Source organism: Onychomys torridus, chromosome 2 (genome assembly GCF_903995425.1).
Source record: "Onychomys torridus chromosome 2, mOncTor1.1, whole genome shotgun sequence".
In the NCBI taxonomy this organism is placed as follows: Eukaryota; Metazoa; Chordata; class Mammalia; order Rodentia; family Cricetidae; genus Onychomys; species Onychomys torridus.
Window position 1 is genome coordinate 164,979,826 of NC_050444.1, and position 16,220 is coordinate 164,996,045.

General features: G+C 52.5%; 1 protein-coding gene across 2 annotated transcripts in view; it reads right to left on the reverse strand.

Moving 5' to 3' along the window:
- Ajap1 (adherens junctions associated protein 1) overlaps nucleotides 1-3,654 on the reverse strand; it is a 110,891-nt gene extending 107,237 nt beyond the window's left edge. Inside the window, exon 1 of one of the 2 annotated variants that reach the window (XM_036179724.1) lies at nucleotides 3,007-3,654. In XM_036179724.1, coding sequence (XP_036035617.1) covers nucleotides 3,007-3,035 — 29 coding nt within the window. In that variant the 5' untranslated portion in view covers nucleotides 3,036-3,654. The remainder of the gene's footprint in view (nucleotides 1-3,006) is intronic. The other variant, XM_036179725.1, reaches the window with a different exon arrangement.
- Nucleotides 3,655-16,220: the final 12,566 nt, after the last annotated feature.

A 16,220-nucleotide genomic window follows, 5' to 3' on the forward strand; every position in this document is an offset into this window, starting at 1 on the left:
CACTTGGCCCAAGGATGAGAGAGGGGGGTGGGGTGTGTTGATGTTGCTGGAAGCTCTCCACTATCTCCTAAATTTACCATTTATTCCAGCGTTATTATCCAGATGGGTGTCATGGCCTCTGACCCTAGATGGATTCCAGTTGCAATCAATTTAGTAGCAGCAGCTGGAAATGAGAGTGAGCCAGCATTCACCCTGTGCCCAGTGTTTGCGGACAAAGCATTGACTCCATCCACTAAAGCCTGGCTGCGCAGCCCCAGCTGCTGGGGGACTTAGTTGCTGGGGCTGGCAACAGCCAGCCCTGTGGATTCCTGCCGGGAAGCCCAGACACAACACAGCACACATTGGGAGGGCTTGAGAAAACTGTAAATTGCGTTCTGAACACGTACTCGGGGCCTTTCTAGCAGAAAGGATGCTGAAAGTTCAGGGTTGGGAGACAGGAATGACTCTGAGGAACATGGCGAGGGTCAAGTCTGTGACTGCCTGGTCCTGAACACAACCCAGCCAACATTGTGGGTGCTGGCTCCTGGCTACTCCAAGGCTCCTCAGGTCATAGCCTCAGAGGCAACCAGCCACCAGCGCCAGACCTGGGGACTTAGGCTGCCTGCTGAGAAAGCATATCCTCGGAGCTGCTCAGGGAGTGGACAGCCCAGCAAACCCTAAGTCTCCTTCAAGGACTGCCTTTCTCTGGACCCAAGGAAGCCCTGATACAACTCCCACCACCAAATAAACACATAAAGACATAAAAGCAGAAAAATCCAACTTCATCTGCTTCTGCCTCTTAAAGCATCAAGGCTCCAAGTACAGCTTGGCTTCATCACAGAAGTAACCAACCCTGACTCTGGGTGGGAGCTAGGAAGCCCCTCCCTGGCTTGCAGAGAACCACCTTTTCCCAGGCAGAATGAATGCTGCTCTGCCACCTGGGTCCAACCAGGCTCCCAGTTTGGCAGCAAGATGTCCAATGCTCACCTAGGGGGCTGCGGGAAGCAGTTAGCCAGAGAGGATGAGGGCTGCAAAGCAGAAGTACAACTCCTGGCTCAGGCTCGGTCCGGCTGCCCAGAGGGAAACAAAACCACCTAGATCCCCTGCCACAAACACTCCTTGGCTAGCTCCATCAGGATTGCTGAAAGGTAGCAGCAGCCTTTCCTGGGGTGTGGAAGGGAGACGCATGTGTAGAAAACCTTGCATGCTAACATCTGGTGGGGAGAGACCCTTAAAAGGTCAAACTTCAAAATCACCAACAGAAGCGTTTCTGAAAACCTGGCAGGACGATTGTGGTGCTACAGTAACGGTTTAAGTGAATTTTGAGCCCCAAAGGAGGTTTCTTTGCTGGTGTTTGATCTCTCCCCCTTATCAAAGTGTACTAGCCTTTCAATCTAACAACTTGTGTAGGTAAGTTGCCACCAGCGAGCAAGCGGCAGACTGCAGCTCCCAAAGCAGCTAGGAACTCAAGCTGCCTCTGGGCAGGGAGGGAATCCACTGGGTTGCCCTCGAAGCCCTGGGATCTAGCAGCTCACTGGAATAGTCCGGACCAGAAGGGCAGACAGGCAGGCAGACAGACAGACAGACAGATGGGGCATCTAGATCGGGGTCATGCCAGAAGAGCTGTTCCTGTTTTCTTTGGTCCACACCCCAGAACTGCGGGAGTCTAAGCCTTATCTCACCACAGTCCACTGATGGACTGAGGCCCAGCCAGCGCCCCACACTCAGCCGATCAGCCTGATAATTAACCTCTTAAAACCTACAGCGCAAACAAACCCAGCCATCAGGAAAAGGAACGCCAGTAATGACGTGTGACAATCCTCACTAGATGATGCCGACCAGCATCTATTCCTAGGCACCAAATCCACTCGTAAATCAAGGACAGCTAGAAAACACTCGCATGCCAGTCTCCTTCAGACTTCTCGAAATCAAGTCGCACACATGTTCCTTCCTCCTTTGGCCCCACTTTCTCCCCAGCTTCATGCCGGTGGGGGTTGCCGAGGCAGCCTGCTCCAGCAGCCACCGACCCCTTGTATCCTCAACACGGGAGCGCAGTGCATCCCAGTGGGCAAGCACGAGAAGCGCAAGTAGCTGTTCTCTGCTTCCATCTGCGTCGTTTCAGCCTAAGTCCCACCCTCGACCCAGGCGCACCAGCTCTGGCCAAAGACCCCTTACTTGAGGGCAAGGGTAGTAAGGCACCCCGCCCTGCGAAAGGGGCACCTGCATCCTGGAGACCCCTAGGCTGCCCAGGGCAGGATCCAGAGAACAGAGTGACTCAGTGGGTGGGCAAAGTTTGCAGAGAAGGGTCTTTCTGGCCGGCCCCTTAACCGCGCTGGGCTTGAGTTCCTGCTGGCCCTAACGTCCCAGACACAGACAAGCCCTGTGTGCCCGTGTATCTGTGAAAGGTGGTTCGAGGCGGGTTGCCTGTTATCGATCCCCAGAATCCAAGCTCTCCAGACCCAGCTGTCCCTCAGCTGCGTGCGACCTTCTGCCCGGAGGTCACCCCCAAAGCAGCTGGGTCGGCAGCTGGGCTCCTACTACACTCCTGTTCAGGGCCCTCAGGGTCCCGAGAGACCAACAGAAGGGCTGGCAGAGCAGCTGTGGGGTTCTGGGCTCCTCCAACTCCTTAGCAAAGCTGGCTCGGGAACTAGGAGGGCTGGTGGCTCTCCCCAGCGGCTCCGGCGTCAGCCCGGCCCCCGAGTCCGCCGCGCCCAACGGCCCGCAACTCTCGCCGGGCTCCCGAGAGGAGGCGCGCCGGGGCCACGGGCCAGGACACTGCGCTGCTGGCGTCCCGAGCTGAGGGCGCGCCTGGCTTCCAGGTCACTGGGGCAAGCGACCCCAGACTCGCGGAGCTCCCTGCCCGGCCGCAGGAACCAGCAGCAGGCGGCCGCGCTGCGCGGCTTCGGGTGCACCACGCGAGCCGACTCAGGGAGGCAAGAAGCGATGCCTTCGTTTGCAACAGTGAGCAGCAGCCCAGCCCAGCACCCACGCACCCCCACGCACCCTACCTCCTGACCGGTCGCTCACCTGAGTCCTAAAAGCTGTTGGATCCACATGGTCACGTTTCGGGGAGCCGAGCCTCAGACCTTGCTTGCCCCAGCCATCTGCGCGGCGCCCGCGCCCGCTCGCTCCCGTCCCGTGGCGCCGCTCTCCGGCTTCGGGCAGCCGCCACCCGCCGGCCGCCGGCCGCGGGGCGCACAGCGAGTCAGAGCGCGGCCGCGCGGGGCTCCATGCCGGCCGGCGCGCCGCCGCCGAGGGGGCGCATGGCTCAGGCGGGCCGGCCCTCGGCGACGCACATCCTCCCTCTGGGTCTCAGGGCCCCCTCCTCAAGTCACACGGCGCGGGCGGCGGCGATGCGGACACTCTCCGGAGCTGTCACCGGCCTCGAGGGTCCGAGGAGCGAGGCTTCGCCCTCCGGGGCGGCAGGGAGCGAAGCCGGTGGCGCGAAGCACAGTGCAAGGAACTGCGAGGCTGTGATCGGCGTGGCCGAGGGGCTTTAGAGGATCACCCCTCTGGCCCACGCGGGTCGCCTCCACGCGCCTCCAGATCCGGGTGGGGGCTCCGTCCCGGGTTCCGCCACCGATCAAGTTGCCGGAGAGCTCCGTCTGAGCGCTCGCTCTGCAGACGGCCGAGGCCGGGAGGCTGGCAGGAGGCGGGCAGGGGAGGCGCGGGGCGAGGGCGCGTGGAGCGCGGGGCGTGGGGACGCGCGGCGGCGGCGCCGCGCGGAGGAGGCGCGCGGGGATCCCGGGCCCCGCCGCCCGCGCCCACCGCGCCCTCCGCAAAGCCGCCCGCGCCGCTTGGCCGCCTCCCTCTGCGCGTCTGCCTCCAGGGCGCTTGCCCCCGCCTCCGCGAGCGGGTCCCAACTCCGCCCGCCCGGCCCGGCTCACGTCACCCTCCTTCCCCGCCCCTCAACCTGGAGTCGGAGCCCCCAACCCGGCCGGCCGGCTCGGCTCGCCAGCCCACCTCGCTGGAGCTGGACTGGCGACCTGGGCTCCCAGTGGCCTGGGCGGCGCCGGAGACAGGATTCTGGCCCGCCCCTTCCCCATCCCTAGCTGCGTCCCGGTCTCCACCTTGGGAAAGGCTCGAAAGAGGCCGCAGGCTCCGATTGGACCGCCGGGCGCCGCCGGATGGTGTTGCCACGGTAACCGGATGGTATGCGAAGCAGTTAAGAGGTTCGGACCGGGTTCTAAGTACGCCCAGTGGACGCGGAGGGCTGATTTGGGGAGGGGACGTTCTTGTGGTGCTCGGGGAGCTAGGGATGTACGAAAAGTTTCCTCCCGCGGAGATGCAAGCCGCTGGTGACACTAGAAGCTGTGGGGGGGCTGGGGAGGGTCCTCCCCTCTGGGGAGTCCTCCCCACTACCTGGGCCTGGCCTCCGTCCAGGCAGATGAAGTTTCAGCGTTCGGTTGGAGCGTGTTTCCGCCCGGTTATTTAGTCTCCAGCCCAGTGTCCTTCTCCCTCCTGGTTTTATGGCAACTGCTGCCTTTTCAGAGCCAGAGAGTTCGGAGCCTGGGCCTCCCAGACTCTCAGAAATCTTGTCCACTCCCCGATCCAGCACTTCCCGGTGCCTTACCTGGTTAGTCGTGTCGGCATGGCTGGTTATTGAAAGACAGGCACTCTGAGGTCCTCTTTCTCTGACAGACTTGACACCGAGGCAGAGGCTCCCATGGAGCCAGAGCTGCGAAGTCCCTGAGGAACTGTCCGGACAAAAGCCAGCTTTGAACTCCACACACCGGGGCGGAGAAGTGCAAAGTCAAGAACCTTAGAAATGAGCCGCAGCAAGCAGCCTTCCTGCATGGACATGAGAGCCCAAACCAGGAGGGTCAAGAGAAGCTAGCCCGGACTTGGCAGAGTGCTGTGTGCAGTAGTTTCAGCCTAGCAGTTGGCCCCCTTGGAGAGGGTGAGGCCTCCCTAGGAGGGTTGCTGGTGATGGTGGAGGAGGAGGAGCCAACAGAGTCTGGCTGGGACTCACAGTGAGCCCCACGCAGGCCCATCCCCCAACCTCCAGCCCAAGGTATTCGGCACCCAGAGATTCCCCCGACCCAGGCTGGACAGGACAGGGTGGTTCTGTTTTCCCTCTCAGGACCTAAGGAAAGAGCAACATGGTAGCAAGAGCCTGGACGTGGGTACCGGGTGCCACTGCCCTTGGGCCTTGGTGTATTATGAGCCCCTCTGACGCGTGGTCTCCTCATCTGTCAGACCCATTCCCCATCGCTGCCCTCTGGAAGTTTTAATTAGAACTGAATGAGTTGGCTGGGCACACCTGCAACTGTTCCTAGCTGTGTGCCAGTCTGTGGTCCAGAGACACTCAGGTGACCCAGCACTTTAATTGTTTGGCCACTTTGGGATCATCTTCCCTTCCTGGTCCTGAAGGGTTGTGGGGAGATGATCCTACAAAACCAGGAGGCCGGGAGGTCCTAGCAGAACAAGCTGGACCCAGTTGCCAACCAGGAAGGAGGTGCCCACACTGCTGCCACCTAGCGGGAAAAGCTGGAGTGATGCAAAGGAGGACCTTCCAGCAGCCCGAGGAGTCCTTCCGGTGACATCTTAGCCTGGGCAGCCAGGTGGCTGGGGGGAGGGGTGGAGGTGGAGTGGGGTTCTGACCTGGTTTCTTCTACAGACCCTTCCCAGCCTTAAAAGATCCACTGCACCCTGAGAATGTGGTAAGTGCATCCCCATTAAGCTTATGGTGTTAGTGAAATGTATTCTCAGTGGTTAATGAATCAGGGTCGGGATGCAGCTAGATGAAGAGCCTGTGCTTAGCCTGGGTGAGACCCTGGGTTCAATCCCCAGCACATGCCCAGAAACAGATTAATGAAGCCAGTGTGGGACTTAAACATGCATGTTCTTGTTGACACATTAAATAAGCAACTAGCAATTGCCAATAAAACTGACAGCCAGATGCACTCCGAAATGCTTGCAACCTCAGTTGCCTACAAAATGCCTGTAGCTTCTGTTTGATGGCACAGGTACCACTCAGACCTCAGTCCGACACCTACAGTCATGACTCAAGGAAATGCTCGACTCCCATGTGAGTTAACAAAGCCAAGATCACATTCGCTTGCCCGTGTTTCCAGACCTGATGGGTACTATCCTGACAGGGAGGGGCTGGACTAAAAAAGATAATGGCTAGAAGTGTTTTCTGCAAGCAAGGATGAGTCCATTAAATGGCAGAATTCTCTAGAAAACGAAAAAGGACAGACCACAGTAATACAAAACAGGGCCTCTCTGTTCAGGCAAGGGAGGGGACCCTCAGCCCCCATCAGGACTTGATATAACCTTTAGAACCCAGAACCTGGGCATGAAACTTCAGGTTTCCCTAGGGTAACGCACATCCAAACCTCCCCAAGGCAAACCTTTGTGTATTATTTTTTTGTTTTTCTTTATCTCTTGATTAAAAAAAAAAATCCCTGATTATTTTACAGATGGGAAAACATTAAAACTTCCATCTCACTATGTGTGACCTGTTCCCTAGAATTCAAGGCTCTCCTGAAGCTAACTGATTTAATTTTCTCTCCTTAAGAGCTGTCTGGGGGTGGGGGGAGTCACTCCATGCATAGGCACACACTTGCCAGCCTCAGTGTGCACAGACAGGACCCCTTACTGGGGCTCTCTGTGCAAAGCGCAGGTCCTCTTGTGGCTTCTGCCAGTTTCCCTTCTGCCTGGCAGACATCTGGGCCTGGAACTGCTAAGCATCTCCTCACCTCTCCCTTTCCCAGTTTCTCAACAAAGGAGCCACAGCCCCACAGGAGGTCCTCCTTGAAGCTCTCTGAGGCCATTTACCTAATGGCCTTCCCAGACTTGACTATTTTTAAAACCCATCCAAAGCCAAATTGAGCTGCCGTTGTTCATTTTTCTCCCAAGGAGGTAAATGTGTCTTAAGCATGACATTTGATTAAGTAGCTAAGTTTGGGGTTTTAAATGGAAGGAAAATGCTGATTAAAATCATTATAAGTTTCCGCAAAGTGTTCACACAGGTGTCTTCCCCACCTCCTCTGCCTTGCAACACCCCCCCCCCCAAAAGTCACCTTGTCTTCTCAGAGAGGTTCAGTGCTGGGGGCTTTGGGAATCACTCCTGTCATCCCAGCTGTCTCCAAGTGAGGCTGCCTGCTGCTGAGCTCAGGCAGGAGCCAGGCTAGCCTGTCAGAGGTGGGAGTGAATATGACAGGCATCCCCACTAGCAAATGGCTCACAGGACAGGCAGCTTGCAGCTCAGGGCCAGCAACGGAAATGCTGGGGCTCTACTGCCCTGTCTGACACAATGTGCTGTATACAGAGATGGAAATGATGCTCCCTTGATAGGAGCTGAGCAGAAGATGGAGCCCCCAATGCTCTGAGTCCTGCTGCAGGAGAAAAAGGGGATGCCCAGTCTGCCCCAGCAGGAATATGCCCCTGGTTGTACAGCTTTCAGGAATCTCTGGGCAACAGCTGTGTCTTTTCTATTTAGGTGGGAAAGAGTGACAAAAAAGAGGGCCCATGTGCCTTGCAAAGTGGCACAATTAGAAAGTATTTCCCTGGCACTACCAGGTTGGGAGGGATAGTAGTCTGAAGCTAGAGAGAAGAGAAAGTGAGTGGTTCCTAGGCGGGCAGATGCAGGCTGAGGAACCCCATCTGGGGATCTGAGGAAGCCCCTTGGGGAAGATGCTCCAGCACCCAGATAATTCTTGCTTTTCCCAACTGCCATGAGTCCCTAAATCTAAGGTTTCTGTCCCGTGTTGCAGTTCTGTCTGTTCTGCCAGGTTTCCAGGTGTCTCAGCATCAGTATAAAGCAGTGTGGGATGGAAGCAGGTGTCTCTCCCACAGGCCGGCCAGAGGGACACAACTATGTGGGGGGGGGGGGACCGCAAAACATAATTAGGACACTGAGACCACCTGAGGTAGAAACCAGAGAAAAAGCTCCTCCCTCCAGTTTCCCAGAATGCTCTGAGCCTTAGAGAAAGTCCTGGAATGGATGCCAACCTTCACCAGGTTCTCAGAACAGGCACTGACGAAGCCATTAAGAAGGCAAGGGATGGACAACGTAGGGTGTGAGGAACAAGACACTTGACTCCACTTAAGCAGAGCATAAAGGGCTTGGCAGGAGAGATTCTGTGTGGCCCAGTGTCTCATTGGTGGCATTCACACTAACTGGGAAGGGGAACATGTACTCAAGGGGTTTGTGGAGCCTGAGGTGTGGAGACAAGACCGTGGAGTAAGGCTCTCTGGGAACAAACTTGACCCAGTTAGTGAAGCTCCTCCAGTGCCAAGGTGTGGGGTGGGGATCAGATCTGGTTGCAGCCCATGAGGCTCTAAGACTTCTGGCTCCAGGATGGGGCAGCAGAGTGTGACCCCAGCTTTGAGTTTGTACTATGTATGTCTCTCTCATGTCAGTTCATAAACCACACCAGCCAGCTCAGACTGGATTTCCTTATATCAAAAACACCCCCAGAATTCAGTAATGGACTCAGCCAGATTTGAGTTCCTGCTTGTGGTCATGGGTGTCAATATTCAACACAGCCCTGCTCCATGCCATATTCGTCTAAGATCTGACCTGGGAGCTGACCTTTGATGAACATCTCCAGATAGACAGAAAATAATGAGAGACATCAACAGAGCCCAACCATAGTCCTACAGTGTCTTCTGGGAATGGATAAGATCACTTCCGTTCACATTTCATTGGCTGAGGCAAATCACATGGCCAGGCTGATGTCACCAGGGCGCCGATATGCTAATAAGGTATGAAAACATGAACTTCACATAGGATGAGCCAGAAATTCTTCAGACAGACACCCAATACTCCCACACTCCTCAATGCCAACCCTTCAAGAAGAGAATTTGTACCTTCTCAGCCCCTGAATTCAACAGAGTGTGAGAAGAAAGACAGCTGTGCTCACCTTCTTCCTCTCCAGCTGTGGCTAAAGAGCCTTGAATCTCAACACTGGAACCATTCAGATCGACCTTAGCACCTGCCCCAGGTGCAAGTCCCCAACTATACTACTGCCATACAGAGTCATCTGCTAATCTGTGGGGTGAGTGGTTCATATCTGACTTCAAGATGACCAGAAGATGCATCTTTGGGAATTGTGCCTCTACCTGGAAGAGAACATTGTGATCAGTCAATAGAAATCAACACCTTCACTGTTACCACCACCATCATCATCATCTTTAAGTCCATCATTGCCATCACCACCACCATCATCATCATCACTACCACCATAACCTTCAATACCATCATCATCATCATCATCATTATCATCATCCTCACTGACATCAGTATTATTGTTAAATCATCATAACCATCATTACCATCATCAATATAACCACACTCATCAGGATCAGTATCATTTCCATCAACATCATAACCTTCATCTTCATTAATGTCACCGTGAATATTGCCATCATCTCTGCCATAATCATCATTGTATCCATCATCACCATCTCCAACACCACCACCATTATCATCATCATCATCATCAATTTTTGCTATTTGGTGGGTGCTCAGGCCATGCCAAGAACTGCTCTCGACATATCCAAGAGCAGCTAACTATTCTGCAGTCCCTTTCTTGACCAGTAATTGCTGGAGTCTGTCTTCCCACGCAATGCCTCAAGTGGCATCTGGGCTGTTCTCTGCCAATCTAGAAAGTAATTCAGCAGAAAAGCTACTTCCTTGAGCACCGCCTTTTCAGAGCCTCTGTTCTTTGATGCGGAGCAGTTTCCGGAACATGCTTGAAAGGAGGGCAATCTATCACTTGTAAGCAGCCCTAGAAAGGACATATACCCAGGAAGTTTATCCCAATGATCCTAAAGTTCACTTAAATCTGTCAGCTCAACTCTCCTGATAGGCCTTATACACTTACAATCTCAACTTCACAACAGTCCAAGGGATGTTGAGCCTAATTGTCCAAACATGAATCATCAGGTCCACCACTTCTTCCCAGACTGACAGCTACAGACATCTGGCCAAGGCGCTGTTAATATCAGAGTCAGTGTTGGGAAGCATGAGGATAAGATTGAAGGCTGTACCCCAATGTTGAACATGGCTGGATGACCAGCAGTGCTGGGAAGCATGGGCTAAGATTGAAGGCTGTACCCCAATGTTGAGCATGGCTGGATGACCACGTGCAGATGCATGAAAGGTGCATGTGGTCTGGGTCTCTCTGGAATCCGTGTAAATGAAACAGCCCCTGTGATCTAGTTCTGAGTTCTGAAATTACCATGAAGAGGACAGTAGGGGAGGCTGACTCTGACCTACTCCACTCCCCTCTCGGACTGTGCCATTAGGCAAAAACCCAGGCCAGCAGCACATGCCAAGACAGGAACATGGCTCTCTTCCAGCTGTTGCCAGGACTGTTGCATTGCTTTCTTATGTGCAGTACTGCTGTCCCTGCAGAGACATGGACCCATACTTCACTTATGGTGCTGGGCTCCTATGAGAGCCATGTGTTTGTTTGTGCCTTGGTGGCACATGTTTGTGGATCTTGAGTAAGTATAGAACAAGCTCATCATTCAGTCATCTGATCATTCAGGCACAGGCATATTCTCTTTTTCTTCCTTAGTAGCAAAACTAATGGGATGGTAGACCAATGGAAACAGATAAATGTGCCCACCTAAAAGTTTTTATTTTCAAGCCTTTCCTATGCCTCATCTGCCTTATATGAAATTCTGGCTGTTTCAATGTAAGAAGATACATGGCATCATTGCTGGTAGATCTTGTAGTTCCTGCCTGGAAAGCAAGTGGAATTCAGAAGACATCCCAACCACACTGTCACAATGAGCTACCAAGTCTGAGTGATGGTAGAAGCTGCATGCCCAGCATGTCAAAGCTAAAGGAGAAGTCATCTTGGAACCAAGACATCATGGACTTATGCATGGACCCCAGAGTCTCTATAGGATAGGTGAAAATAAGTGTTTTCTGAGTTCAAGCTACAGTTGAATCTGTCTTCTATGGCTTTGGGCCTAATACAGTGCAAACATGTTAGGGCTGGCCAGTGTTTCCTTGCAAGTGTTAAGGAACAGACACAGACCTTCATGCATTAAGGTTCCAAACCTTCCTGGTAGGAAAGTCACATTGTAAATGGACATTTTCTCCCATGACCTCCAGGTCCCAAAGAACTGACTCAGAGGCTGAATATGAATTATAAATGATTGGCCAATAGCTCAGGCTTGTTATTAGCTAACTGTTATGTTTAAATTAACCCATATTTCTATTTAAGCTTTGCCACATGGTGGTACCTCTACTAGCATGGCACGTTCATCTCCTGCTCTCTCTATGTTTGGCTGCTGACTCCTCTCTTCCCTTCTCCTTCCCATCATCCTTAGTTTGGTCATCCTGCCTATGCTTCCTGCCTGGATGCTGGCCAATCAGCATTTTATTAAGTCAATTTGAATGTCAAATCTTTACAGTGTACAAGAGGATTATTCCTCAGCAGTCACATATTCTGTATACTCATTTATTCATTTTAACTAGTGTGTGTGACAGTGTATATGTATGTGACTCTGTGTGTGTGTGTATGTGTGTGTGTGTGTGTGTGTGTGTGTGTGTGTGTGTGTGTGTGGTATTTTACCTGCATGTATGTCTGTGCACCATTTGTGTGCCTGGTAAGAAATGAGACCAGAAGAGGGCACCAGATTCCCTGGGACTAGATTTACATACAGATGCTTGTGAGCTGCCCCATGGTGTTGGTAATCAAACCCAGGTCCTCTGGAAAAGCAGCCAGTGCTCTTAGCCACTGGACATCTCCAAAAATAATAAATATAGAGAACAATGTGGTATTAGAATCATACAGAGGCTGATCTGATTTCACTGGGCTATGTTACACACACACAGCTACTACTGGGGATTGAGCCCCAGGCCTTGCACATGTTTAGTAAGCATTCCACCACTGTCTTATTATATTTTGATACAGTCTCAGCAAGTTGTCCAGCCTTGCTTTGAACTCGTAACCCTCCTGTCTGAGCCTCCTAAGTGTCTGAGACAGCAGCCTGGCCTGGCCCAAGAAGAATTTTCCCATGTTATCCCCTTCTTGTATGATCCACTTCCTGTGTGATCGAGGCCATTTCCTCATATCTCCCTGTCACATTTCTGACTTTGATCCACATCATAATGGGGGTAGAGAGCCCCCCCCCCAAATTTCTTGTTCCTTTGTCCCCAAATTTCTGGAAATTTCACCAAGCAAAGAGATTAAATACGAGGTCTCTGGGGACTGTGACATGGCTCCAGGTGGATGCCTAAAGCTGGAGAGGCTGCTTTGTTACAGGGCTGGCAGGAGTTTTGGAGAAGGCCACAGGGAGCTGTGAGCACCAAGCAGGTGTTTCAAAGCTAAATCAGGCCGCAGTTTCCCGGATGAACTTGCAGAGTCTCTTTATTCCAAGCTATATAAAGCAACAGGAACAATGAGGACATGCTCAGAGGAGGAGGAACATCAGGAGGGCACTTCCCCCTGCCATGCCCCATTGCTGGGCAGCAGAGGTGGGAGGGGGTATCAGCAGGATTACTGGTACCAAGCAGGAGAGCAGATCACACACACACACACACACACACACACACACACACACAATCTCCTCTGCTTGTTGCTGCTTAGGATAAAACAAATAACTTCAAGGCCTATACAGCAGATTCCCAAGTGTGATCTCCAACCAGCTGCATGGCTCTGCTAAGTGTCATTCTCAACATTCAGAGAACAGGAGGAGAAGGGGATTGAACTGTCGTTGTCCGTCAGTGCCAACAGGTGATCCAGTCCAGGAGCCCTTCAGGACCCACAGGTACCCTGGCTCCTCTTATAAAATGCTGTGAAGTTAGCATGTGCTGGGAGCGTGACCTCTCCTGTGCCTTTTTCCTCTGATGACTTGAGACTCTTACTACAGTTCAGACCGATGTCATCCCACATCATGTAAGGAATAATGGCAAATGTCCACACATTTACATTCACATTTTCTCAAACACGTTCAGCCTGAGTGCAAGCACATGGAATTCTCAGACACGAAGGGCCAAGAGTAGGTGCCTCGTGGGCCTCTCTCGTCCTATGGGACACTCTCAGACAACTGCCCTCATTAACATAGGCCAGTGGCAGAAAAGCAGATCTGTGGATGTCAACTAATCTGCTAATGAGTGTCTCTTGCCACAAGGGTCTCTGGTGGTTGGCCCCACGTGCAGGTGAACTTTAGCAATACTAATCAGAATCCACCATCCACATAACTGTCCCCTGAAACCTTCCCCAAGGTCATTTCCAACTTTCTCCAAAGCCATCCAGCCCCACATCACATGCTAGGTTCTCCTGTGTTCTCAGGGGCTGGAGATCCACACAACACAACCCTTAGCCCTTCTCACTCACTGGCACAAAATGCATCTCTAGATCACTGGGGAGTTCTGGGGTCTCAATACCAGATGCAGATAAGCAAAATTAACAGCACAGAAAGGTAGAAGTCCCTCTGTTATGTCCCTGAGAGCAGCAACTCATCCCACAAGAATTTATGGAAGACCAGGATTGGATATAGGGTCTACCCTGGGCTGCATAGCATCAGTAGAGCCTACACCTCCAAGAAAATTGGCAGAGGAGACTCGGAAGTTGTCTCGGTGTCTTTTGCTATCCTGTTCCTAAGGAAGAGACTATGAATTTGGGGAAGAGAAACTGTAACTAGAGCCCACAGTGCTCATGGATATGGGGCCAGACCCAACCAAGGCCTACCCCTGGGCAAAGCTGCAGTTCTTACCAAAGCTGAAGAAGTCCCTGGTGAGGAAGCAAAGACACGATACAATCAGTCTGTTCCTCATGCCCCAGTCCAGGCCTTGTGGTGTCTGCTTCTAGAGAAATGGGGCTCCACTGTGAGTGTGCCAGAGCACAGTAATTAGCCCTCCCCTAATTCTGGAATGAAGCCATTACTTAGAAAGTGGTCCTGATTATTGGGCCATTACTCCCATGGGACTGGTCATCCAGCACTGGCCCTTTCATCTAGATTTCAAAGCAGGCCAGCCATGCTATAATGGGACAGCAACTCACTTGAGGCCCAAGAAGCAGCCTTTGAAAGTGAGCTCTCCAATTCCTTTCTGCCAGCATGACTAACAGGGAAAGACTGGCTTCAAGATAGCCTGTCTGTTAAGGCAAGAGAGACACAGCAGTTGTAACCACATCCCCTGCCCCTGACACTGCAGGGAGCAAGCCCTTAGGTAGCTGTAGCATGCTTCCCTCCCATGTCTACCTCATGGAGAGTGGAGTCCATTGCAGCCCCTTGGTTACAACCAAGCTACACGGCAGAGGCCAGGTCCTGCCACATTCCAGGGAATTCTAGCTGTGTGTCCCTAGAAAAGCCATTTAACCCTTCTGGGCTGTAATGGCCCCCTCTGTAAAATGAGGTCAGCAACAGTTTCTAGTCCTCTGGGGTCTCATTACATGAATTCTTGAAGGTCCAGCCTGGACTGTGCTTGGTGCATACAAGCACTTGGTAAATTATGGAGATTGGGACAAGGCCAGGCTGAGGTCATTCCCTGGCTGAAAACTGGACATAGAATGATGCAGCACCCAAAGGTCATGGGGCCAGGCCCTCCTGTCACCTCTGTGCTTGCCCCAGGCCTTGCTCTCTCACAGGGCTTAGCCACAATCTAGCCCTCATCTTCACTTGGCCCAGGCTCCCATGAGCCAGGGACTTCAGAAAGCTCACTTCCTTATTCTCATGTCCCTTGACCATCTTGATTAGGTCTTTGGGACTCAGGCCAGTGTCACCTCCCCTGGGAAAACCAAAGACATCCTGCTTGAATTCTCTGTGTCCTTGCCACTACCTCAGTCCGTGGCAGAGTTTCCTCTGTCACATCCTCCTTCCTCCCGTCTGGGTCTCTCACAGAGCACTCTTCCTTCTCCAGGGCAGAACTTTGATCTGGCCACTCTGCTGATGACCAAGTTCCTCCAGAAGCCTTTCTCTGCAGAGCCCTAGATCCAAGACGCAGTTGTCTGTGGACACAGCAATGACCATGTCCCTTGGAGACACTCCCTTTCCTGGGTGTTTTGAGGAAAAGTAGAGCTAGTTGGTGGAGCCACAGCCTGGCTCCCACAGGGGCTGCCAAACATCCACCAAGCACAGAGGAACAGACACAGTCAAGGCCTCTGTCATGCAGATGAGGCAGGGTCACCTGGAGACCTTGCTGATCTGCTGTGAGTGGACAGTTCCCTTCAGTATTGTTGAGTACAGCTAGGGCAAATTCATTCAGGAACTATTTTGCACGGGAACTTCAAGAGGCCTCAGGCAATTTGGGATAGCCAGGCTAGGAACAGGTTGGGTCAGGGTTGTGTGCTGGTGCAGGTCACCAAAATTGAAAGGTAAAGGGGCCTTGTTCTTTATGCTACAAGGCTCCTAGCCAGAATGGTAATTGATGTATTTAATAAAAATAGTTGAACATCAGCTTGGGGAGGAGTGCTGCCTAGTTGTACAGAAACAAGCAGAATAACAGAAGAAAAGTGTGTGTGTGTTCTAGAAGATTCACAGCCCAGGATTGGTAGGCCCTCTAAAGATTACCTAACTCCACAGTCTGTTTACAGGTTAGAATCCTATGTAGAGACGTCAAGGCACAGAGAAACGTGTCACAGAGCATCTAAGTCTGACCACTGAGTGCCCATAACCCAGTCCTACATGTAGGGCCCTGGAACCCCCAATTTGGGTAACTGTTGCCTGCTTGCCAAACTTGACCAAATGTCCTCCCTATGCTGATTCCCTGCCAGCTTCCTTCTTACTGAATGCTTACTGGAGGTTCTTTGTTCGAGTATCTTACAGCACAATGGAGGAACCCTGGAGGGCAGGAGGTTTGCTACTGCTACCAAATGTTCTACGTTCTTGTAAACAGCTTAGATGCAAGAATGTAGAACATTTGGTAGCATAACAGAACTTCTGCCCCCCAGGGTTCCTCCATTGTGCTGTAAGCCTGTATTTAAGGTTTCCTCCCTCTTTCAATAAACAGCATTCTGCTGACACGAATGACCCGCTGTCTCTTGTCTCGGTTTTTGGATCCACGGCCCCTCGCTTGGACATGGTGAACAGGTGGTGGTAGCACGGGCGTTATCGCTACACTACAAATCTGCATCCAGATCATTTCTCAGTGAACTAGTCCAAAGCATTCGTTAAGCAGGACAGTGACCATCGCCATGCCAAGCACTGGGCAGTCAGACCAAGAACTCAGGAAATCTCATCTAGTTCCAGCAAGCACATTGGCCGTTTGAAGTCTGCAAACAAGAGATGTTCTGCTTCTTGGGACTTAGTTTTCTTCTGTTTTGGACACT